At 46.7% G+C, this 25,287-nt stretch overlaps 1 protein-coding gene across 6 annotated transcripts in view; it reads left to right on the forward strand.

The window, feature by feature from the left end:
- LOC129700722 (netrin receptor UNC5C-like) overlaps positions 1-25,287 on the forward strand; it is a 286,525-nt gene that overhangs the window by 259,578 nt on the left and 1,660 nt on the right. For all 6 annotated transcript variants that reach the window (XM_055641363.1, XM_055641371.1, XM_055641344.1 and 3 more), the window contains 6 exons: positions 3,419-3,506; positions 4,891-5,059; positions 6,157-6,390; positions 9,662-9,811; positions 12,709-12,873; positions 22,038-22,207. In XM_055641363.1, coding sequence (XP_055497338.1) covers positions 3,419-3,506; positions 4,891-5,059; positions 6,157-6,390; positions 9,662-9,811; positions 12,709-12,873; positions 22,038-22,207 — 976 coding nt within the window. The remainder of the gene's footprint in view (positions 1-3,418; positions 3,507-4,890; positions 5,060-6,156; positions 6,391-9,661; positions 9,812-12,708; positions 12,874-22,037; positions 22,208-25,287) is intronic.

Genomic DNA, 25,287 nt, shown 5'->3' on the forward strand with positions numbered 1-25,287 from the left:
GAGTTTTGTCCGAGCCAAGTTTAATAGCCTGATGACTGTGGGGAAGTGACTATTCCTGAACCTGGTCGTTGCAGTCTTCAGGCTCCTGTACCTTCTACCTGAAGGTAGCAGGGAGATGAATGTGTGGCCAGGATGTTGTGGGTCCTTGATGATGCTGCCAGCCTTTTTGAGGCAGCGACTGCGATAGATCCCTTCGATGGTTGGGAGGTCAGAGCCATTTTTCCTGCATCTAGCCAGTCCAATCCTTTAAGAATTTTATATGTTTCTATAAGCACCTCTCATCCTTCTAAATTCCAGTGAATAAAAGCCCAGTCGACTCATTCTTTCATCATATGTCAGTCCCGCCATCCCGGGAATTAACCTGGTGAACCTACGCTGCACTCCCTCAATAGCAAGTATGTCCTCCCTCAAATTTGGAGAGCAAAACTGCACACAATACTCCAGGTGCAATCTCACCAGGGCCCTGTACAACTGCAGTGGGACCTCCTTGTTCCTAAACTCAAATCCTCAGAGTCTAGGAGCAGAGGGCACAGCCTTAGAATAAAAGGATGTACCTTTAGAAAAGAGATGAGGATGAATTTCTTTGAGGGTGCAGAATAGATTCACCAGGATGCTGTCTGGATTCGAGAGTATTAGTCATGAGGAGAGGTTGGATGAAGACTAATTAGCTAAAAGGAGTACAACAAATAAATATAGAATAAATGATCAATTGTACTGGGCAAAGCAGACCACAGCAGTGCCGGCCAGAGCACTCAGTATAAACTTGGTGGTACAGGTGCACAACCTTTTATCCGAAAGCCTTGGGACCAGACACTTGTCGGATTTCGGACATTTTCGGATTTCAGAATGGAAGATTTTTAGCGTAGATTAGGTAGGTAGCGCGGGCGGCTTGAAAAGTCTGGAGCAGCTGCCTCCTCCCCGGAGACCGGGAGAATCATTGCATAAATGTTAGTCAGTTAGTTTGGAGGGATTTTATGTGGTGGTGGTGGTGGTGTAGGGGTGAAGGGGGAAACTTTAATTCTTAGTCCCCTACCTACCTGGTCGGCGACTCCCAACCTCGCGGAGCTGGGGGCTTCGTCCGGCCGCGGGGCGGCGCCGGTTGGAGCTCCGACCCCGGCAACTCTACCCCCTGAAATCCAGCGACGCTCCGCGATGTTGTGTGTCGGCGGCCACAGCGCTCCGGAGCCTGCCGCACGGCGACCCGGTAAGGCATTGCTCGCGACGCCGCCGGACTCCCGACATTCTCGGAGCTGGGACGTCGGTCGCGGGCCGCGCTGGATTTGGAGCGCCTCGCAGCCAGGGGTAGAGTTGCCGGGGTCGGAGCTACAACCGGCGCCGCCCGAGGCCAGACCGGCCACAGCGCTGTGGAGCTTACTGCACAGCGACCCGGTAAGGCATTGACCGCTCCCCGCCTCTCCGACCAGGTAGGGGACTAAGAATTAAAGTTTACCCCCTTCACCCCCCTTCACATAAAAGCCCTCCAAACTAACTGACTAACATTTGAGCAATGATTTACAGATGTTTAAGCATCTCCCGGTCTCCAGGGAGGAGGCAGCCGCTACAGTAGTACAGACCTGGGTTGACCGTGGGTCATTTTGGGTCAAGTTTGGCGCCAAACGCGAGCTTTGGTGCGCAGACGACATCTGGAAAAAATGGCCGGTTTTCGGAGCTTTTCGGTTTCTGGAACACCGGATAAAAGGTTGTGCACCTGTACAGAATCCATAGTGTTTCATTGCTGATGTAGGGTTGAGGTTAGGGGTTGTGCAGGGTGGTTCTAGAGCCTGATGGTCAGTGGGAAGATGCTGTTCCTGAACCTGGAGGTCATGGTTCTCAGGCTCCTTCCTACCTCTTTGTCCTGATGGTGGCACTAAGATGAGAGTGTGTGGCCAGGTTGGTGTGGGTCTTATACGATAATAGCTGCTGCATAACGGTGGGGAGGTCAGTGCCCATGATAGTCCGGGCTTTCTGCAGCCTCCTTTGTTCTTCGGTGTTCGAGATATTGAACCATTCTGTCCTGATACCTCCACATAGTTTTCCTAATGACAAAGGCCATTGCATGACTAGGTCCAGTTGGCCGCTTGCATTAAGTTGATAAGGCATAACGTAGTGAGTCATACAGAACAGGAACGGGATCCTCGGCCCAACTCGTCCATGTCGATCAAGACGTCACATTTGCCCACATTTGGCCCATATCCCTCTAAACCTTTACAATCCATGTCTAAATGTCTTTTTCAAATGTTATTATACTACCTGCCTCAATTACATCCTCTGACAGCTCATTGCATACATCGACACTCTGTGTGTGAAAAAGTTTCCCCTCGGGTTCCTATTAAATCTCTCCCCTCTCACAAACCTTTGCCCTCTGGTTCTTTATTACCTTACCCTGGGTAAAAGACTTCTTTACCCGATCTGTTCCCCTCATTTTATTCACCTCTATAAGATGACAGAAATGAATAGCGTGATCGCTCAATGTCCTTTGCACTGAGGAGGGGAATCGAGACCCAGAGAACATTGGTTTAAGGTGAGGGGGGAAAGATTAAATTGGAGCCTGAGGGGCAACCTTTTTACACAAAGGGTTGTTGGTATGTGGTACGAGCTGCTGGATGACGTAGTTGAGGCAGGTACTATCACATTTATTTTTTAATTTTTAATTTTTTTTATTTTTATTAGAAGTACGGTAAATTACAATACTACACAACACATATATCTTAATACATTTTTTGTACGCTTCATTTTATTTTGAGCTTTAAGAAAAAGATAGAAGTAAAGAAAGTAAAGAAAGTGCGCAAGAGTCGTGAAGTGCAAGAGTGTTGGGAAAAGAAAGCCCCTTAGAAAAGAAGTTAGAGAAGGAAGTAAAGTGAGAAAGTAGACCCTAGAAAAGAAAGAAAAAGAAAATAGGAACAATCGCTCTATTATAACATTAAACTCCGCAGAAAGTGGACTACCAACCAAGTCTGTTTTTGTTGTTTTACCTCCCGTTACCAGGTCCTAATATACTATCACATTTAGACAGGTACATTGATAGGACAGGTTCAGAGGGATATCGGCCAAGTGCAGGCAGGTGGGACTAGTGTAGATGGGACATGTTGGTTGGAGGGGACAAGTTGAGCTGAGGGGCCTGTTTCCATGCTGTACGACTGACTCAAAGACTCTATACCGGTCCTTCAGCCCACAATGTCCATGTCGAACATGATGCCAAGCTAAACTAATCTCCTCTGACCGCACAGGATCAATATCCCTCCATCCCCTGCATGGCTATAATCACCGCTCATCCTCCTGCTCTCCAAGGAATAAAGTCCTAACCTGCCCAACCTCTCCCTGTAGCTCAGGCCTTCGAGTCCTGACAACATCCTTCTAAACAAGAAGATCGATTTTCCATCTCTGATCTTGCCTTGTCCTCGTGTTCTGTTGATTCCAGGTGTAAGCTTGTTGGTGCCAGCGGGGGCAATACCCCCGGGAAGAGCCTATGAAGTGTACGTGACTGTCCATCGAAGAGATCACATGAGGTAATGGGGCACATCTACTTCTTTTCATCCTTAACAAGATGTTTGTATTGCATAATCACAATTTACAAACCACTGCAAAGATCAAAACTGCCCCGCAGTTTGCAAACATCCGCTGTCAATTGACATCGTTATCGTCCTGTCCACGATACACTTGACCCACTGCGGCGATCAGCGTTCATGGAAGGCCTCCAAAGTTCCCCGTGGGGACCACGTGTCCTCTCCAGGGACACACGGGCATAGACGTCGGCCCGGAAGAGGGGCAGTCAGTCAACTCAGGAAGATCCCTCAACTGCCCGCCGCCCAGATCCGTGAATGGCCATCTTGGCCACAAGCAATCCAACATGGAAATCCACTCCCACCCCACCCGCACTGACCGACCCCCTCCCTAAGATCGGGAGCCTCGGGCTGAAATACAGCAGAATCATGAGGAGCCGCTACTCCAGCAGGGGTTGTAGACTCTCAAGGGACACATCTAACGTATGTCTACCGAGATCATGCAAACTCCATACTGACAGCACCCGCAGTCAGAATTGAACCTGAGTCTTTGGCACTGTAAAGCAGCAACTCTACTACTGCACCATTATTTTACACTATATTGTTTGTATATTTTTATATATTGCACTTTTTCGTTTTTTTAATGCTATCTACAGAGTACTATGTTTACATATCTATTGTGCTGCAGCAAGTGTGAATTGGTTTATTTTCGTTTATTGTCACGTGCACCGAGGTACAGTGAAAAGCTTTTGTTGCGTGCCAACTAGTCAGCAGAAAGACTGGGCATAATTGTAATCGAGCCATTCGCAGTGGACAGATACATGATAGAGTGAATGACATTAAGTGCAAGATAAAGTCCAGTAATGTCTGATTAGAGATAGTCTGAGGGTCTCCATTGAGGTAGACAGTCCAAAGACGTACAGGTTTGTAGGTTAATTGCCTTCGGTAAAATTCGGTGATCGCTGGTTGGTGCGGACGCGTTGGATCGAATGGCCAGTGCAGGCGCTGTATCTGTAACGGCTAAAGATGACATTTCGGGTTGGGACCCTTCTTTAGACTGATAAGTGATAGGTGGATAGAGGATCGCTAGTCGGCGTGGACTCGGTGGGTCATTGAGCCTGTTTCCGCGCTGTATCCCTAAAGTATAAAGTAGCTCAGGACCGATCTCTAGTTGTTGGTGGGACGGTTCAGTTGCCTGATAACAGCTGGGAAGAAACGGTCCCTGAATCTGGAGGTGTGCGTTTTCACACTTCTGTACCTATTGCCTGATGGACGAGGGGAGGAGGGGGAGTGACCAGGGTGAGACTGGTCTTTGATTATGCTGGTTGACCGTTTCGGGACCTATGACAATAAAACTCTCTTGACTCTGCTTGCTCTGCGGTCTACCTAGGCTGCCACTAGAGGGAAGCCAGACGCTGCTGAGTCCGGTGGTCAGCTGTGGACCTCCCGGTGCCTTGTTGACCAGACCCATGGTACTGACCATTCACCACTGCGCTGAACCCAACATGGAGGACTGGATCCTTCAACTCAAGAGCATGTCCGCTGAAGGAACCTGGGAGGTGAGAAGCCTTTTCACTTTCGGGCAAATAAAGCTAATGTTTCCGTAAGACCATTGTCCACAAGGCGACACAGTGGCGTGGAGGTAGAGCTGCTGCCTTACAGCACCAGAGACCCAGGCTTGATCCTGACTACGTTAAGGCTCCTATCCGTACGGAGTTTGTACGGTCTCCCTGTGACCGCGTGGGTTCTCTCCGGATTCTCCAGTTTCCTCCCACACTCCCAAGACATGCAGGTTTGTAGGTTAATTGGCTTCGGTAAAATTGTAAATTGTGTATAGGATGGTGCTAGTGTTCGGGGTGATCGTTGGTCGGCACGGAATCTGTGGGCCAAAGGGCCCGTTTAGATGCTGTATTTTTTAATATAATGTAAATTAATATAATGTAATGTCATCCAATCTAATCAAATCTAAAATCGAAAGTATAAGACCTAGGAGCAGAATTAGGCCATTCGGCACATCTAGTCTACCCTGCAATTCAATCATGGCTGAATCTTTCCCTCTCAACCCCATTCTCCTGCTTTCTCCCTACAATCACTAACACGCATGTTCCTTATTGATCAAAAGCAAGAAGGGCGCTCATTCGCCAATGCTCCGCCCCCAACCATGGACTGTTTATACATATCCAGGTTCTCTTGGCCTCGAGCAGCTGTCTGGCTGTCACTCTACTAAACAACCTACCTCGGTGACTGCCATTCCCCCCCCCCCCGGACAGATTCTAAAGAAGGGAGATGTTGCATTTCGTTGTCTCTGTACACTCCCCTTCTGAATCTGAATCGGACCTGTATTAATCAAGAATCTATTAATCTCCGCCATACATATCCATTGACTTGGCCTCCGCAGCTGTCAATGAATTCCACAGATTCTAAAGAAATGTTTTCCTCAAGCCCTTTCTAAAGATACGTCCTTTTATTCTAAGGCTATGGCCTCTATTCCTAGACTCTCCCACTAGTGGAAACATGCACTCCACATCCTTTCTAACCTTTCACTATTCTGTAAGTTTCAATGAGGTCTTCCTCTCATCCTTCTAAACTCCAGTGAGTACAGGCCCAGTGCCCTCAAACGCTAGTCCTATGCTAACCTGGTCATCTTCCTCCACAGGATGTGGTGGTGCTGGGAGCCGAGTCCATCACCACCCCGTGTTACGTCCAACTGGATCCTCACGCCTGCCACGTGGTGACGGAGCATCTGGGGACCTACTGTCTGGTGGGACAATCGGTCAATAAGTCAGCAAGCAGGCGCCTGAAGCTGGCCATATTCGCACCAGCCGTCTGTGCCTCGTTGGAATACACCATCAGAGTCTACTGCCTCCACGACACACAGGATGGCCTGAAGGTACCTTACGGGGGATAAAACAAAAGGAACAAATCGTTTGAGTAACTCAGCAGGTCAGGCAGCATCTCTGGAGAACATAGAGTCTTACACTGTGGAAACGGGCCCTTCAGTTCAACTTGTCATCACTGACCAACATATCCCATCTACACCAGGCCCACCTAAATGCGTATGACCCATATCCCTCTAAACCTGTTGTATCCATGTAAAAATTGAAGAGTTGAAAGACTTAGCTTAATTTAGTTTAGTTTAGTTTATTGTCACATGTACTATGATTTTGCAGCTATTAGTTGCGTGTTACCCACTCAGCAGAAAGACTATACATGATTACAATCGAGCCGTCCACAGTGTACAGATAAAGGGAATAACATATAGTGCAAGATAAAGCCCAGTAAAGTCTGATTAAAGATAGTCTTCTAATGAGGTAGATGGGAGGACAGGACTGCTCTCTCATTGTTGATAGGATGGTTCAGTTGCCTGATAACAGCAGGGAAGAAACTGTCCCTGAATCTGGAGGAGTGCGTTTTCACACTTCTGCAGCTCTTGCCTGATGAGAGAGGTGAGAAAAGGGTGTGACCGGGTTGAGATTTGTTCTTGATAATGCTGATGGCCTTGCCGAGGCAGCGTGACTGTAGTCAATGGAAGGGAGGTTTGTTTGTGTGATGTGTAGGAAGGAACTGCAGATGTTGGTTTAAACGGAAGATAGACACAAAAAGGTGGAGTAACTCAACGGGTCAGACGGCATTCCTGGTGAAAAGGAATAGGTAACATTTCGGGTTGAGACCCCTCCTCAGACTTTGTGTATGTGTGATGGTCTAGGCTACAGCTACAATTCTCCGCAATTTCTTGCTGTATTGGATGGAGCAGTTCCCATGCCACCGATGCTTTGAGTCAAGACCCTTCTTCAGATATCTCAGTGGGTGGGAGTGGGCGAAAGCTGGAAGAAATAGAGGTGGCACGGTGGCGTAGTGGTGGAGTTGTTGCCTTACAGTGCCAGAGACCTGGATTCGATCCTGACCTTTGTGGCTGTCTGTACAGATTTTGTGCGTTCTCCCTATGACCTCGTGCGTTTTCTCCAGTATCCTCCCACGTTCCAAAGACGTTTGGGTTTGTAAGTTATTTAGCATCTGTAAATTGTCCCAATTGTGTAAGATAGAACTAGTGTATGAGTGATTGTTGGTTGGCTCAGACACGATGGGCCAGTTTCACCCTAAACTAAATAAAAAGGTGGGGGCCTGGCGAGTGATAGGTGGATACAGGTGAGCCTGCTTTGTCCTACCCCCTCCTCTTTCTCCTAGCTTTCTCCCCCTGACTACAATGAGTCTGAAGAAGGTCCCTACCTGAAATGTTACCTGTCCATGTTTTCTGGAGATGCTGCCTGACCCGCTGAGTTACTCCAGCACTTTGTGTCTTTTTTGTAGCATGTGATGTAGACCGGGTAATCTGATATTTGAATGTGCATATTTGGCCAGGAGGCTCTACAGCCCTTCTCTGTAAGATCTTGGATCGCTTGAGAGTGCAAATGGGACACCAGGTAGTTCCTTACCAAAACCACCACTGTGGACAGCGTTGCCTCAGGCAGTCCTTAGTATTGCTCTAGGAATCCTTGCCAGTGTCTTTCATTAAAGCTCCTTGAATGAAGTATGTTGAGTAATTGTTGGGAATGGAAGAGTAAAAGGATTGTAGAATGTTCATGTTTGTAGGTTCAAGGAGCAGAATTAGGCCATTTGACCCATCATAACAAGAGAGTTGAGTGTGGGAGCAAAGATGTCCTTCTGCAGTTGTCCAGGGCCCTAGTGAGACCATACCTGGAGTATTGTGTGCAGTTTTGGTCTCCAAATTTGAGGAAGGACATTCTTGCTATTGAGGGAGTGCAGCGTAGGTTTACAAGGTTCATTCCCGGGATGGCGGAACTGTCATATGTTGATAGAATGAAGCGGCTGGGCTTGTACACTCTGGAGTTTAGAAGGATGTGAGGATATTTTTGAAACATATAAGATTATTAAAGGATTTGACATGCTAGAGGCAGGAAACATGTTCCTGATGTTTGGGGAGTCCAAAACCAAAGGCTACAGTTTAAGAATAATGGGTAGGCCATTTAGAACGGAGATGAGGAAAAACGTTTTCACCCAGAGAGTTGTGAATCTGTGGAATTCTCTGCCTCGGAAGGCAGTGGAGGCCAATTCTCTGGATGCTTTCAAGAGAGAGTTAGATAGAGTTCTTGAAGATAGTGATCAAGGTATATGGTTAGAAGGCAGGAACAGGTGACTGAATGTGGATGATCAGCCATGATCACAGTGAATGGCGGTGCTGGCTCGAAGGGCTGAATGATCTACTCCTGCATCTATTGTCTATTGTCAAGTCTACTCCACCATTTAATCATGGCTGATCTATCTTTCCCTTTCCACCCCATTCTTCTGGCTTCTCCCCACAACCCCCATACTAATCAAGAATCTGTCAATCTCCACCTTAAAGTTATTCATTGACTTGGCCTTCAGGGCCATCCGAGGCAATGAAAAATATGGTTTTACAGCTATAGGGAAAATGCAGATAGCAACAGTCCCTAAAGATACTCACAGATTGATCTCTTTCGAGGACCACTGCTCGTACGTTCAATCTATGGGGAAACTGAGAGTAATCAAGGTCTCCGCATGTCCCGGGACACACTGTCTTCTCCTGTCCAGCAAGAGATAAAAAAGCTTGAAAATGCATGCCACCAGATTCAAGAACAGCTTCAACCTCATCGTATCAAATTGAGACAATGACAATGAATACAATACGACACAGTGGCTCAGTGGTAGTGGTAGTGTTGCTGCCTTACAGCGCCAGACACCCAGATTGATCCTGACTATGGGCGCTGTCTGTACGAAGTTTGTACGTTCTCCCTCTGACCGCGTGGGTTTTCGCCAGGTATTCCAGTTTCCTCCCACACTTCTAAGACGTACGGGTTTGTAGGTTGACACAAAGTGCTGGAGTAACTCAACGGCTCAGGCAGCATCTCTGAAGTAAAAGGATAGGTGACACTTTCTTCTGACGGAAAGAAGAGGAGGAGGGAACTGGATGCAGGAAAAAAGGAGTTTGGAGTTTGAAGGAGACTGCCTGCCGTCAGACTGAAGAAGGGTCTCGACCCGAAACATCACCCCTCCATGTTCTCCACAGATGTGGCGTGACACACTGAGTTACGCTGGCACGCTGTGTCCTCTCTGTGTAAACCAGCATCTGCTGTTCTTGTTTCTACTACTTGTAGTCATTCGATCCTGATCTCTGTTCACAGGAAGTAATTCAGCTGGAGAGGCAGATGGGAGGACAACTTGTGGATGAACCAAAGACCCTTCTATTTAAGGACAGCACCTACAACCTGCGTTTGTCTGTCCATGACATCCCACACTCTCTCTGGAGAAGCAAACTACTCACTAAGTACCAGGTAGGAATTAACTCTCAATTTCAGGTGAATTCTGTTGAGGAGGGGAGGATGTATATACAGTCATAGAGTGATAGGCCCTTTGGTACAACTTGTCCATGAGTTCCCATCTAAGCTAGTTGGGTATAGTGGAGTAACCACTATGATCTCCACCATCCTTAGTCATCCAAGAAGACACCTGGGCAGGTACTTGGATAGGGTAGGTTTTTTAGGGACATGGGCCAAAGGCAAGGAGGTGGGACAAGTGCAGATGGGTCATGTTGGTCGAGTTGGGCCAAAGGGCCTGTTTGAACTCTGTCTGATAGCAAGCTTTTTGGTCTCCTTCTGTGGCACAGTGGAGCATCTGGTAGAGCCACTGCCTCACAGCCCCTGCGACCGAGGTACCACCTTGGCCTCAGGTGCTGAATGTGTGGAGTTTGCACGATCTCCCTATGGGTTCTCCCAGGTGCTCCAGTTTCCTCCCACGTCCCAAAAATATTGGCTTGACCATTGGACCACTTGACCACTTGCCTCCAGTGTCTTGGTGATTGGTAGAATCCGAGAGATGGGAATGTGGGGAGAATGAAATGGGATTAATAAGGATAAATGGGTAGTTGATGGACATCAGTTCATAAATCAGTTCATCAGCGGTGCTGGCTTGAAGGGCTCCTGCACCTATTGTCCATTGTCCTAAATTCAAAAGTTATTGGAGCAGAATTAGGCCATTTGGCCCATCGAGTTATAGGAGCAGAATTAGGCCATTTGGCCCATGGCTATTCAATTATGGCTGATCTATCTTTCCCTCTCAACCAGTAACCTGCCTTCTCCTCATAACCTCATAACCCCTGACAAAATAATGGGCATAGGTAGGTTAGTCAGTCAAAAAATGTATCCAAGAGTTAAAATATCAAAGACTAGACAGCATGGAGTCAGTGGGCTGAAGGGCCTGTTTCATGCTGTATCTTTCACTTCAATCCACCACATTCACAGATCCTTCCATTGATGGCTTAATGGAATGAGCAGGCAGAATGGAATTGGCACTGAGAAAGGCTCCTGGACCACTGTCTGGGTACTGCTGGCTTTAAGGTCAAAGGGCACAGTTTAAAAAAGATGTATGGGACAAGTTTTTTATATAGGGGATGGTGGGTGCCTGGAACGCGCTGCCAGGGGTGGTAGTGGAGGCAGGCATGATAGTGGCGGAGAAGTGGCGTTTAGCTATGCACTTTGACATGCAGGGAATGGAGGGATATGGATCACATGTAGGCAGGTAATGGCACCGCATTTGGCCCGTTTCTGTGCTGTACTGTTGGGATGCTTCTCATCATCTTACATACTTCTATCAGGTCTCCCCTCAACACCCAGAGTTCAAAAGAAAGTGGATGAATGAATTAGATTTTGGCTGCGATAAACAAAATGGCAGGTTAAACTAATCTCCTCTGCCTGCAAGTGATCACGACCCTTCCTTTCCCTGCATATCAATGTGCCTATCTAAAACTCTTTCAAATGCCACTATCATACCTGGCTCCACTACCACCCCTGGCAGTACATTCCAGGCACACCCTACCCTCTGTGTAAAAATCTTACCCCTCATTACTGTGACATTTTATATCATTCCATTTTCTCCCCTCTCCCATCAGTCAAGAGGTACAGAAGTATGAAAACGCACACCTCCAGATTCAGGGACAGTATCTTCTCAGCTGTTATCAGGCAACAGATACAGATACATTGGAGAACCTCAGACTATCTTTAATCGGACTTTACTGAACTCTATCTTGCGCTAAACGTCCTTCCCCTCTTTATCCTGTACCTTACACTGTTGTTGGACGGCTTGATTGTAATCATGTATAGTCTTTCCGTTGACTGGATAACACGGAACAAAGACGCTGTCCACTGGACCTCAGTACACATGACAAGAAATGAAGCTCAACTCAGCACCTTAGTACCTTGTCCTAGATTGGAGTTGACATTTAGTTGGATTATTGGGATGGCAAGTGAGTTTAACTTTTCGCTAACTGCATAGCACGCAACAGCTTTACATTGTTACTCGGTACAAGTGACGATAATAAACAAGTCAAGTCAAGTCACTTTTATTTCTATAGCACATTTAAAAAACAACTCTCGTTGGCCAAAGTGCTTTACATTGGTAGAGGTACCAACGTTATACAACAGTGGTTCATAGATTAAGTAAATACATACATATAGCCCTCCCTCAGAGGACGTCAAGAAAGGCTTGAGAGTAAAGATGAGTTTTAAGTCTCGACTTAAAAGAGTTGATGGAGGGGGCAGTTCTGATGGGAAGAGGGATGCTGTTCCACAGTCTAGGAGCTGCAACTGTAAAGGCACGGTCGCCCCTGAGCTTATGCCTAGACCGCGGGATAGTCAGTAACCCCAAGTCGGTCGACCTGAGGGACCTGGAGGTGGTGTGGTGGGTAAGCAGACTTTTGATGTAGGTAGGGGCAAGCCCGTTAAGGGCTTTGTAAACATAAAGAAGGACCAGTGGAGACAGGCCAGGATCGGGGCGATGTGTCCCTTTTTCGGGTGCCCGTCAGGAGTCTCGCTGCGGCGTTTTGGACCAGTTGCAGGTGGGACAGGGAAGATTGGCTGATGCCAGTGTAAAGGGATTTGCAGTAATCGAGGCGGGAGGAGATAAAAGTGTGGAACTAAACTAAACTATGCATCTAATGTCTCATCCCAGAGAGGAGTTCCCATGAATTGTGTCATTGGCATGACAGGTGAGTTTAACTTTCCACTGACCGGATGGTGAATAGCCCAGTGAATAGTTTTTTTGTTGCATGCTATCCAGTGGCAATAATAGTAAACTACACAGTACAGGTGACCAGAATAATAAAGTGAACTGAACTACTGCCTCTGCAGTGAATCCGACTGTTGCAGTAATCAAACCTGCCCTTTTGTTCACCCAGGAGATTCCCTTCCACCAGATCTGGAGTGGGTGTCAGCGGAACCTGCACTGCACCTTCACGCTGGAGCGATTCAGCCTCGTCACGACCGAGCTGGTGTGTAAATTCTGCGTGAGGCAGGTGGAGGGAGAAGGGCAGATCTTTCAGATCCAGAGCACCTTGTCCGAGGTATGTCCTCCATGCCAGCGGCCGTTCATAGCTTTTTAAAAAAAAAACTATTTTTTAATCAAAATATTTATTAAAATATTAAAATAATATGTACAGCACAGTATTAAACAAAACAGAACCCACTACCATAAAATACATGACAAACGATAAATTATTATACAACTATCTTACACTCTTTGTCAAGGATGCAATCAACCCCCCCCCCCCCGCGGTGCCAGGCAGTCCCGGAAATCCCCCAGGGTGCTCGTGGGCAGCACGTAGTCCCTCTCTAACACCCCCAGAGCGTGGATGTAACCCCGGAAACGGGGCCGGACAGCAGGCTCTGGCAGACCGTTCATAGCTTGTGGTGCACGCCCCACATGGGGGAGACTAGGGAACGGGGTGGTGATGTGGATGAACAGTGACTGGGCCGTATGGATTCAGAACTGGCCAGCTGCTGGAAAGCAGGGTTGTGGTGGAAGTTCAATATTCAGGCTGTGCTGGGACCATCTGGTGTTTGTGTTTGTGATTATATATAGATTACCTCAGATTTTACTTTAGACTTCAGAGATACAGTGCGGAAATAGGACCTTCGGCCCACCAACTCAGCACCGACAAGTGATCACCCCATGCACTAACGCCACCCTACACACCAGAGATAATTTGCCATTTGCAAATAATCTGCAATGCAAAGCTAAATAACCTACAAACCTGTACATATATATATATATATATCAGGCACGTGCCGTGAGTAATTAATCAGGGTAGTCAGTCGGCTTAAAAAAATAAATTAAACCGCGCATGCGCAGATTGTTCACTCCGTAAAAATAAAAAATAAAAATAAAAATAGTAACAATTCAATTTGCCCATGGCTTTCTAGTCTCCTTTATTCTTAATTACTGAATGGGTGGGGGGAGAAGGGTGATGGCAGGTGGAGAGATGGTGGGAAAAACAGGAGTACAAGGAAAAGTTGAATCAGTTGTCATCTTATTGAATGACAACACTTGTTCAAGGGACCAATTGGGGTGAGAGTTCCTTTCACAGTGTGTGGAGAGTCTGTGCCAGGGGTAAAGTTGCGGGGAGGGCAGGAGCGTTGAGAAGGAGGGGGTCGGGGATAATGCCAGTAACTCACTCACTCACTCACCGCTGCCGCAGCTCTCCGGGCGCGAAGACACCGCACTGTAGCCGGGGATAGAAGCAGCTCGGGGAGCTGCGAGTGGCCGCCGGGACCCGACAGCAGAACTAGCCGCCACTTCAGCGCCTTCTGCCGGCCCGCTCACCTCTGGCAGTGCTCTCCGTCTGAACACCTCTCACCTGCAGCTCGCTCATGTCAGCCGCTTCCTTAAATCCTTAAATTCCCACAGCCTAGTAACCTCAATCGCGCTGTTGGAATTTAAGGATTTGTGGGAAGCGGCTGACATGAGTGAGGCCAGCAAGCGGCAGGAGAGAGGTTTTTAGACGGAGAGCTGCCAGAGGTGAGCGGGGGCCGGCAGAAGGCGCTGAGGTGGCGGCCGGTTCCGCTGTCCGTCCCGGTGGCCGCTCGCAGCCACCCGAGCTGCTTCTCCCCCGCTGCCTCAATGCAAGGAGTGTCGCAAGTGGCATGATCCCGATCCCCTCCTTCACAACATTCACAACATTCGTGCCCTCCCCGCAACTTTACCCTGGGCCAGACTCCCCAAACGCTGTGAAAGGAGCTCCCCCCCCTCCACACCACGGGAAATACAGTATTTAAAAACATCACCAAGAAATGTACTTGCCACATCATCGGTACACGAGCTCCATTCTTCTCTCTCTGTTTCCTAAGATACACTTAAATTATTGCCAATCTATATTTGAAAACCCCGCCAAGAAACTAGCGCTGCACATGCTCAGTAGGCTGCACAGTACTGTAAAGGCAGAATTTCTGCTGCCTGCAGCCCCGCTTGAAATTGACGTCTTCCAGCAGCACTGATGGCACGTGGTCTGCACAGACCTTCAAGGGTTACAAGTGCTGCGGATGAAAGGCACGGAGAATTATGCCTACCTAAGAGATCGATCTCTTAGATAGGCATAATTCTCCCATGCCTTTACTATATATATTTAGTTATTACCAATTTATAATTTTAGTCAGGGTAGGCAGTGCCTACCTTGTCTACCCTGACGGCACGTGCCTGGTATATATATCAATATATAGACATATATTGACATATTGTCTCTCGAACTGGTGTGCTACAATGCTGAGAACTATATTCTGCACTCTGTATCTTCCACTTTGCTCTATCTGTTGCTCTTGAGTTTGACTTGATTGTATTTATGTATGGTATAACATGGTCCTTACCATTGTGTATTGTATATCTGATCTGTTTGTTTAGCAGGCAAAACAAAGCCTTTCACCGTACCTCAAAACACATGACACTAATACACCTAAACCAAGAACTGAAACTATTGTGGCAATTAACAGTTGAACATGATAGCGTTTGGTGGAACTCAGCGGTAGAGTTGCTGCCTTACAGCGCCAGAGACCCGGGTTTGATCCTGACTACGGGTGCTGTCTGTACAGACTTTGAACGTTCTCCCTGTGTCTGCATGGGTTTTCCCCGGGTTCTCCGGTTTCCTCCCACACTCCAATGATGTGCAGGTTTATAGGTTAATTTGCTTCAGTAAGAATTATAAATTGTCCCTAAATTGTGTAGGATAACGTTAGTGTACGGGGCCTAACGGACTGTATCCACGCTGTATCTCTAAACTAAACTAAACTAAAAGATGGGAGCTGCTCTTTCAGGCATGGGTCTTGTGCTCGGTGTATATATAGCAGCTTCAGCAGCCACAGACCCCGTCCTTTGGGCATGAAGTCTCTCTGGTGATGTTGATTGGTGTCTACGAATATTAGTGAATCCTGCCAGAGGGCAGGTCTCTGGCGTTATTTACACAGCTCACAGGCCTTCACCTCACGGAGACAGCCTTTTGACTGTTTTCCAAGACATCTGTGGAATCCCGGCCCCGTCTCTGGATTAATGAGACGTCGTTACAGACGGATCAAAGGCAGAGGAAATTATTTTTTGATTTGAGCTCATAACTTATGGAAGCAATTGTGACAAACTTAGTCTGTAGTGTCTCCCATCTTGTCGTGGTTCCCAAAATGCTCTCTCTCTCTCTCTCTATCTCTCTCTCTCTGGAAACTGGCTGGGGAGATCGATGCCTCTGACCTCTCCGTGACCCTGGCTGCCTGCTATCATGTGGGAGCCCAGGCCAAGTACTGATGCGACAGAAACCTGGAGAACTTTCCCTGAACTTTGTCACGGGGCAGCGAGTGAAGACATGATGTTAAAAAGGCAACCATGTTATTTTAAATCAATTAAAAATCAACCATTTAGATCAACCAGAGAACCCCTATCTTCAATATCGAAGGAAAGTTCATAAGTTCTAGGAGCAGAATTAGGCCATTCGGCCCATCGAGTCTACACCGCCATTCAATCTATCTTTCCCTCTCAACCCCATTCTCCTGCCTTCTCCCCATAACCCTTGACAACCGAACTAATCAAGAATCTGTCAATCTCTGCTTTAAAAATACCCAATGACTTGACGTCCACAGCTGTCAGTGGCAATGAATTACACTTCCTCTTCTCCCCTACCAGCTCTTACCTGTCCAACATACTGGGTGGTTTACTCTGAGTCATACAGCATGATAACGGGGCCTTCAGCCAACCACGTCCATCCCACCAAGATGCCACATCTATGTTGGTCCCATTTGCCTGCGTTTGGTCCATATCCCTCTAAATCTTTCCTATTAGAGGCATGGTGGCACAGCGGTAGAGTTTCTGTTTTACAATGCCAGAGTTCCGGGTTTGATCCTGACTACGGGTTCTGACTGTACGGACTTTGTACGTTCTATCTGTGACCGCGTGGGTTTTCTCCTGGTGTTCTGGTTTCCTTCCACACTCCAAAAATGTATAGGTTTGTTGGAGGTAGACACAAAATGCTGGAGTAACAAAGATGAGGCAGCATCTATGGAGAGAAGGAATTGGCGATGTTTCGGATCGAGACCCTTCTTCAGACTGAAACGTCGAAGAAGGGTCTCGACCAGAAACATCGCCAATTTCTTCTCTACATAGATGCTGCCTCATCTGCTGAGTTACTCCAGCATTTTGTGTCTACCTTTGATTTTACCAGCATCTGCAGTTCTTTCTTGAACAGGTTTGCAGGATAATTGGCTTTGATAACATTGTAAATTGTCCCTAGCATGTAGGATAGTGCTAGTGTACAGGGTGATCGCTGGTCAGCACAGACTCGGTGGGTCGAAGGGCCTGTTTCCAGGCTGTATCACTAAAGTCAAAAGTCTATCCCAGTTTCTGTCCAAGTGTCTTTGAACTGCTGCTATAGTACCTGCCTCAGCTACCTCCTCCAGCATCTCTTCCATACACCCACGGCCCTCTGTGAATTGGTTACACCTAAGGTTACTATTAAATCTTGACCCTCTCATCTTAAATCTATGTCCTCTAGTTTTTGATTTGCCTGACCTGATCTGTGCCTGCAACCCTATCTATTCCCCTGATGATTTTTAACACCTCTGTAAGGTCACCCCTCATCCTCCTGCACTCCAAGGAATAGAGTAGCAATGTTACAAAATTTTGAGATTTAAAAAATCACTCCAAGGAATAGAGTCCTATACTGCTCAACCTCTCCCTATAGCTCAAGCCCTCAAGCTTAGAGGAGGCCCTTTTCCAGTCACACAAAAAGCATCCAAAAGTCACCTATAACCATTAAGAGAACTGAATGAAATTCTCCAGAGATGCCATGCCTGACCCGCTGATGACCTGAAATTAAAGATGTTAGTTACCGAATTTAAAAACTAATCACTAGATCTAAACATCTATCATTTCGTAATCCATTTTTATAGCCTTCCAAATAATCCCTAATTCACAATAAAACATGAGTTTAAAATCTCATTCCTTTAAAATGGAAGGAATTTGTCCCAATCTGTAACAATAACCTATGTTTGTGACATGGTTTAGAACCACCCTGGGCCCCCAAATGCCCAAAAATATTGGGGATTCTGACTATTCGCTATACCCTATGTGGGTTCTTAGAAGCCCCTTTTATTGTAAAAATAAGATACTGGCTTTATAAAACCATGGGGCTGCGAGAGGTCGAGAGGTAGACAAAATTATACAAGGCCATAAAACTAATATTACCTTTTGCGACGGGGTCTTTCAGCGATTTGTCATTAATGATTTGCTAGGCTGAACATTTTCGATTGCAACAGCCTAGTAAAAATCGCGTTTTAAACCCACCCCCTCTAAACAGTGCCAAAATCGCGCACACGGGGTGGGGCAGATGCTTAGACACGATTCAGGTAGGTTTTGTAACGTTAAATAGATTCAGGTACTGCTCAACCTCTCCCTATAGCTCAAGCCCTCAAGCTTAGAGGAGGCCCTTCCAGTCACACAATCATCCAAAATCACCTATCCATGCTCTCCAGAGATGCTGCCTGACCCGCTGATGCCATGATGTCAATTTAAACTAATCACTGCCTGCACGTAATCCATATCCTTCCATTCCCTGCATACCCAAGTACCTCCCCCCCCCCCCCCCCCCCCCCCCTCCCATTCCAAATCCGACCTTTCTGTACTGCCCACCCCCACCCCCCCCCCCACCCCCACATCAGTCTGAATCGATCAATCAATCAACCAACCTTTATTGACATCTTGCAAAGCAACAGTTGTACAGTGCAAAATGAGAAGACGTTTCCCAGGGAATACCGGAGCATCGCACATGAAACTTAAAACATTTCACACATAATAACAGTAAAAACAATCCAGTCCCTGATGAAACAGTATAAATAATTAAAAGCAGGTAAAACAGCAACATTAAAATACAGTAAAAACAGTCCTTAAAATGTCCAGGGCAGCTGATTTACGTGGCCAGTGCCAGAATTATTAAATTGTCAGTGCAAAGCAGCGGAATCAGGTGGAGTGACTGTTTAGCAGCCTCACAGCCTGTGGAAGGAAGCTGTTTAGCAGCCTCACAGCCTGTCCGGGTTTTGATACTACGGTATCTCTTGCCCGATGGCAGGAGATCCAGGTGTGTGTGGAGGGGGTGCTGTTTGTCCTTAGCTATGCTCAGTGCTTTTTTCAGGCAGCGGCTCTGGAACAGTTCTTGTAAAGTAGGGTCTCGACTCGAAACGTTGCCTATTTCCTTCGCTCCATAGATGCCGCCTCACCCGCTGAGTTTCTCCAGCATTTTTGCCTACCCTATCTGCATCATTTTATATACTTGTATCAGGTCTCCATTCAACATCTGGTGTTCCAGAGAAAGTGAATGAATTAGAGCATTTATTTATTTAGAGTTTGTCTGTGCTGGAAATAATGGGAGGTCAAACCCACTATATCTGTCTGCATGTGATCCTTATCCCTCCATTCCCTGCATATCCATGTGCCTATCTAACAGCCTCTTAAACGCCACTACATGCTTCAGCACCACCAGCGGGACCTATCAACCTCTGGGTAGAAATTGCCCCTCATATCTCCTTTAAACTTGTTCTCTCTCACGTTAAAGCCCTGTGTTCGAGTCTTTGACATTTCCACTTGGGGAGAAGTGTGGCACAGTGGCGTATCAGTAGAGCTAACTGCCTTACAAAGCTTGGCTGTACAATGTTTGTACGTTCGCCCCGTTACTAGCGTCGGTTTTCTCCGAGATCTTCAGTTTCCTCCCACATTCCAAAGACGTACAGGTTTGTAGGTTAATTGGCTTGGTATAAATGTAAAATTGTCTCTCGTGTATTTGTGTAGGGTATTGTAGCAGCAGATTTTCATTTCTTTCAGGTAATTAGCACCCTAGCCGCTATTTGGATGAGAATGGTTGAAGGGGGTGTCTTCTAAACGTACGCAAGCTCACTCTCAGCGACCTTCAGAGCTTCTTTTCAGATATACTTCAAAACACTGTCTTTTGATGAATAAATGCTTTATTGTTGATAGAAAACAGTAAGATACATCCAAGTTTCTTCCGACTCGTTACTACAATCTTCTTCGAACTCCAGCTTATTACTTTAGACATTAGCAAACTCCTCGTGTCTCCGTAACACTGGCAAGATCTGGCATGATCTCCTTTAGATCTCCCATGGACCCCGCATGGCCCGCATGGCTCACATGGCTCACATGATCTTACATGATAGAAGGGTTAACCTTCCCCATGGTCTCTCCAAACTAATCTAAAAACTAAACTTCTGCGCAAGCATCTAAGCTCCAAAGACGCCCAAAAACACGTCATAAATCCCACCCACAATATAACGGGCAGTCTAAAATGTAAAGGCACATGCCATCCTCAATGACATGCAAAACAGGCCAAATGGCCACTACAGGTAGTGTTAGTGTGCAGGGATCACAGGTCGGTGCAGACTAAATGGGTTGAAGGGCCTGTTTACGTGCTGTATCTCTAAACGAAACTAAACGAAAAAGGTTGTGATTGTCTACCCTCTCTATGCCTCTCACAATTTTACACACTTCCATCTGGTCGCCCCTTAACCTCTGGCACTCCAGAGAAAACAATCCAGTCTGTCCAATCTCTCTGTGTAGCTAAACAAATTAGCGCCTAACTTGCTAGTAAGAAAGGTGAGTTCATCAGCTTGCTTAAATTTTGTTAAATCTTGTAATTGTACCTGCCTCAACCACCTCCTCTGTACCTCGTTCCATGTACCCACCACCCTCTGAGTGAAAGAGTTGCCCCTCAGGTACCTGTTAAACCTTTCCCATCTCACCTTAAACCTATGTCCTCTAGTTCTAGACTGGGACATCAGACTGACTGGCGGTTTATTTTATTATTACCAGCGCATGTAAGGAGTTTTGTTCGTGGGATATCGAATTTGAGCAGATCATAATATGAAAGAGACAAAGTCCTGGAGTAACTCAGTGGGCCAGGCAGCATCTCTGTAGAACATGGATGGGTGACATTTCAGGTCGGGACCCTTTTTTAGATCCTTCTAATTGCCATTCATTCATCTGCAGGAGAGTCCCAACCCGAAACGCCATCTATTCATGTTCTCCAGAGATGCTGCCTGACCGCTGAGTAGTGATTTAGGGATATAACGTGGAAACAGACCCTTCAGCCCACCGAGTCCATGCCAACCAACAATCACCCGTACACTAGTTATATCCTACACACTAGGGGTAATTTACTGAAGCCAATTAACCTACAAACCTGCACATAGAAACATAGAAAAAATAGGTGCAGGAGTAGGCCATTCGGCCCTTCGAGCCTGCACCGCCATTCAATATGATCATGGCTGATCATCCAACTCAGTATCCTGTACCTGCCTTCTCTCCATACCCCCTGATCCCTTTAGCCACAAGGGCCACATCTAACTCCCTCTTAAATATAGCCAATGAACTGGCCTCAACTACCTTCTGTGGCAAAGAATTCCAGAGATTCACCACTCTCTGTGTGAAAAATGTTTTTCTCATCTCGGTCCTTCCCCCTTATCCTTAAACTGTGACCCCTTGTTCTGGACTTCCCCAACATCGGGAACAGTCTTCCTGCATCTAGCCTATCCAACCCCTTAAGAATTTTGTAATTTTCTATAAGATCCCCCCTCAATCTTCTAAATTCTAGTGAGTACAAGCCGAGTCTATCCAGTCTTTCTTCATATGAAAGTCCTGCCATCCCAGGAATCAGTCTGGTGAACCTTCTCTGTACTCCCTCTACGGCAAGAATGTCTTTCCTCAGATTAGGAGACCAAAACTGTACGCAATACTCCAGGTGTGGTCTCACCAAGACTCTGTACAACTGCAGTAGAACCTTTGGAATGTGGGTGGAAACCGGAGCACCCGGAAAAAAAACACGCGCTCACAGGGAGAAGGTACAAACTGTGTACAGACAGCACCCATAGTCAGGATCAAATTTATCATGTATCTGTACGCTGTGGATGGCTCGATTATAATCATGTATTGCCTTTCTGCTGACTGGTTATCAGGCAACACAAGCTTTTCATTGTACCTTGGTACATTTGACAATAAACTAAACAATAAACTAGGCTCAAACCCGGGTCTCTGGTGCTGTAAGGCAGCAACTCTACCACTGCACCATTGCTTTTATAAATCATGCCACCTGACTTACTGAGTTACTCCGGCGTTTTGTGATTCTTTTTTGGAGAGCCAACATCTGCAGTTCCTTGTGTTTACTTCTTGGTGTAATCTGGCCCCTTGCTTCCACAGGAGCTGCGGCCATTGGATGTGGAGCCAGAGGCCTCTGCCACCTCCCTGATGGGACCCACTGCCTTCAGGATCCCCCTCACTATCCGGCAGAAGATCTGCAGCAGCCTGGATGCTCCCAACAACAGAGGGAACGACTGGCGTCTACTGGCACACAAGCTAAATCTGGACGGGTGAGTCCACAGGACGGAGATGTTGGGCGAGAAATGGTGCCGTTCATTTGTCCCTGTTTGGGCGGGACGGGGATGACTTCAGCCGGTCAAGCTTTTGCTTTAGTTTCAGAGATACACTATGGAAACAGACCCTTTGGCCCACCGAGTCCATGCCCACCAGCGATCACCCAGTCGGGTGGCACGGTGGCACAGCAGTAGAGTTGCTGCCTTACAGTGCCAGAGATCCAGGTTCAATCCTGACTACGAGTGCTGTCTGTACGCTCATCCCTTGAATGTGTGGGTTTTCTCCGGGCGCTCCGGGTCCCCCTCACACTGCAAAGACGTACGGGTTTGTCAGTTAATTGGCTTTGGTATTAAAAAATGGTAAATTGTCCCTAGAGCTAGTGCATGGGAATCGCTGGTCAGCGCAGACTCGGTTGGCCAAAGGGCATGTTTCCTCACTGTATCCCTAAATTAAACCTAACTAAACAATGCTGAGCTCTTAAAGCTTTTCTGTTTTATTTTGCAATAATGTTTCTGTTAATTGGCAGAGCGGGGCTTGTTAGTTTTGCAAACAGTTTGTTCTTCTCACACTCCCTAGAAAACAGTGCCAAAAATAATTAAACAGTAGTGCCAACGAATTCCTGTTACTTAGTGCTCCTTGTGATTTGAAAGCAAAAGCTGTCTCACACTAGATTTGCCTCTTGTAATAACTGAATCCACCACTGGGTGGCAAGAGTGTTCTGCCTGCATCAAGCAGGACATATTGCCACAAGGCATTAATATGCAGTTTTCCTTATGTAAACTTTCCTGTTTTCCCCCTCAATTGATTTAATTCTGCATTTGCAGCCTCATTCAATGCAGTGATGAATAAACCAACATTTATATTGACTCCATTTATACCTCACGCTGCCTCGGCAAGGCCTGCAGCATAAACGAGGATGAGTCACATCCTGGTCACTCCGTCTTCTCCCATCTCCCATCAGGCAAAAGGTATAGAAGTGTGAAAACGCACACCACCAGTTTCAGGGACAGTTTCTTCCTAGCTGTTTGCAAGCAATTGAATCATCCTACCACAACTAGAGAGCAGTGCTGAACTACTATCTGCATCTTTGGTGACCCTCGGACTATCCTTAATCGGACATTGCAGGCTTTACCTTGCACTAAACGTTATTCCCTTATCATGTATCTATACACTGTAAATGACTCGATTGTAATCATGTATTGGCTGTCTGTGGACTGGTTAGTACACAACTAAAGCTTTTCACTGTACCTCGGTACACGTGACAATGAAATAAACGGAACTGAACTGAACTGAGTAGGAAGGAACTGCAGATGCTGGTTTAAACCAAAGAGACATGAAATCCTGCAGTCTCAGTGGGACAGGCAGCATCTCTGGGCAGAAGGAATGGGTGACATTTCAGGTTGAGACCCTTCTTCAGACTGTACTGAACTGATTTACGATGATGTTGCCAGGATTCAAGAGTCTTGAGCTGTAAAGAGAGGATGAGCAGGCTAAGAGATTAGTCCTAAAATATAGAACATAGAAGAGGGGAGCACAGAATGGGCCCGACAGCCCAAAATGTCCATGCCAAACATGACGCCGTTAAACTGATCTTATCTGACTTTACATGATCCATATCCCTATATTCTCTGCACTTCCATGTGCCTACCTAAAAGCCTCTTAAACACCATTATTGTACCTGCCTCCAGCACCACCCCAGATAATATGTTCCAGGCCACTACCACTATCTAAAAACCTTGCCCCTCATGGATATGCAGGGAATGGAGGGATATGGATCACATAGAAACATAGAAATTAGGTGCAGGAGTAGGCCATTTGGCCCTTCGAGCCTGCACCGCCATTCATTATGATCATGGCTGATCATCCAACTCAGTATCCCGTACCTGCCTTCTCTCCATACCCCCTGATCCCCTTAGCCACAAGGGCCACATCTAACTCCCTCTTAAATATAGCCAATGAACTGGCCTCGACTACCCTCTGTGGCAGAGAGTTCCAGAGATTCACCACTCTCTGTGTGAAAAAAGTTCTTCTCATCTCGGCTTTAAAGGATTTCCCCCTTATCCTTAAGCTGTGACCCCTTGTCCTGGACTTCCCTAACATCGGGAACAATCTTCCTGCATCTAGCCTGTCCAACCCCTTAAGAATTTTGTAAGTTTCTATAAGATCCCCTCTCAATCTCCTAAATTCTAGAGAGTATAAACCAAGTCTATCCAGTCATTCTTCATAAGACAGTCCTGACATCCCAGGAATCAGTCTGGTGAACCGTCGCTGCACTCCCTCTATGGCAATAATGTCCTTCCTCAGATTTGGAGACCAAAACTGTACGCAATACTCCAGGTGTGGTCTCACCAAGACCCTGTACAACTGCAGTAGAACTTCCCTGCTCCTATACTCAAATCCTTTTGCAATGAAAGCTAATATACCATTCGCTTTCACATGCAGGGAATGGAGGGATATGGATCACATGCAGACAGAGTAGGGGTTGGCACTGTGGCGCAGCGGTAGAGTTGCTACCTTATAGCATTAGAGATGTGGGTTCGATACGGACTACGAGTGCTGTCTGTATGGAGTTTGTATGTTCTCCCCGCATGGGTTTTCTCCGGGTGCTCCGGTTTCCTCCCACACGCCAAAGACATGCAGGTTTGTAGGAGAATTGGCTTTGGTAAAATTGTAAATTGTCCCCAGTGAGTAGGATCGTGCTAGTATACAGGATGATCGCTGGTCGGTGCGGACTAGGTGGGCCGAAGGGCCTTTTCCCAAGCTGTATCTCTGAAGTCTAAAGTAAAGTTTATGTTGGCATCATTGCTAGGCACAGACATTGTTCCAGCACCATGCTTTTCTTTGTATAGTTCATGTTCATACGTTATAGAAGCAAAAACAGGCTATTTGACCCATTATGTCTACTCCGCCATTCAATCAAGGCTGGTCTATCTTTCCCTCTCAACCCCATTCTACTACCTTCTCTCCGTAACCCCTGGCACCCGTACTAATCAAGAATCTGTCAATCTCCGCCTTAAAAATATCCACTGAACTCGCCACCACAGACTTCAATGAATTCCCCAGATTCATAAAATCT

The sequence above is a fragment of the Leucoraja erinacea genome, chromosome 1 (genome assembly GCF_028641065.1).
Source record: "Leucoraja erinacea ecotype New England chromosome 1, Leri_hhj_1, whole genome shotgun sequence".
In the NCBI taxonomy this organism is placed as follows: domain Eukaryota; kingdom Metazoa; phylum Chordata; class Chondrichthyes; order Rajiformes; family Rajidae; genus Leucoraja; species Leucoraja erinaceus.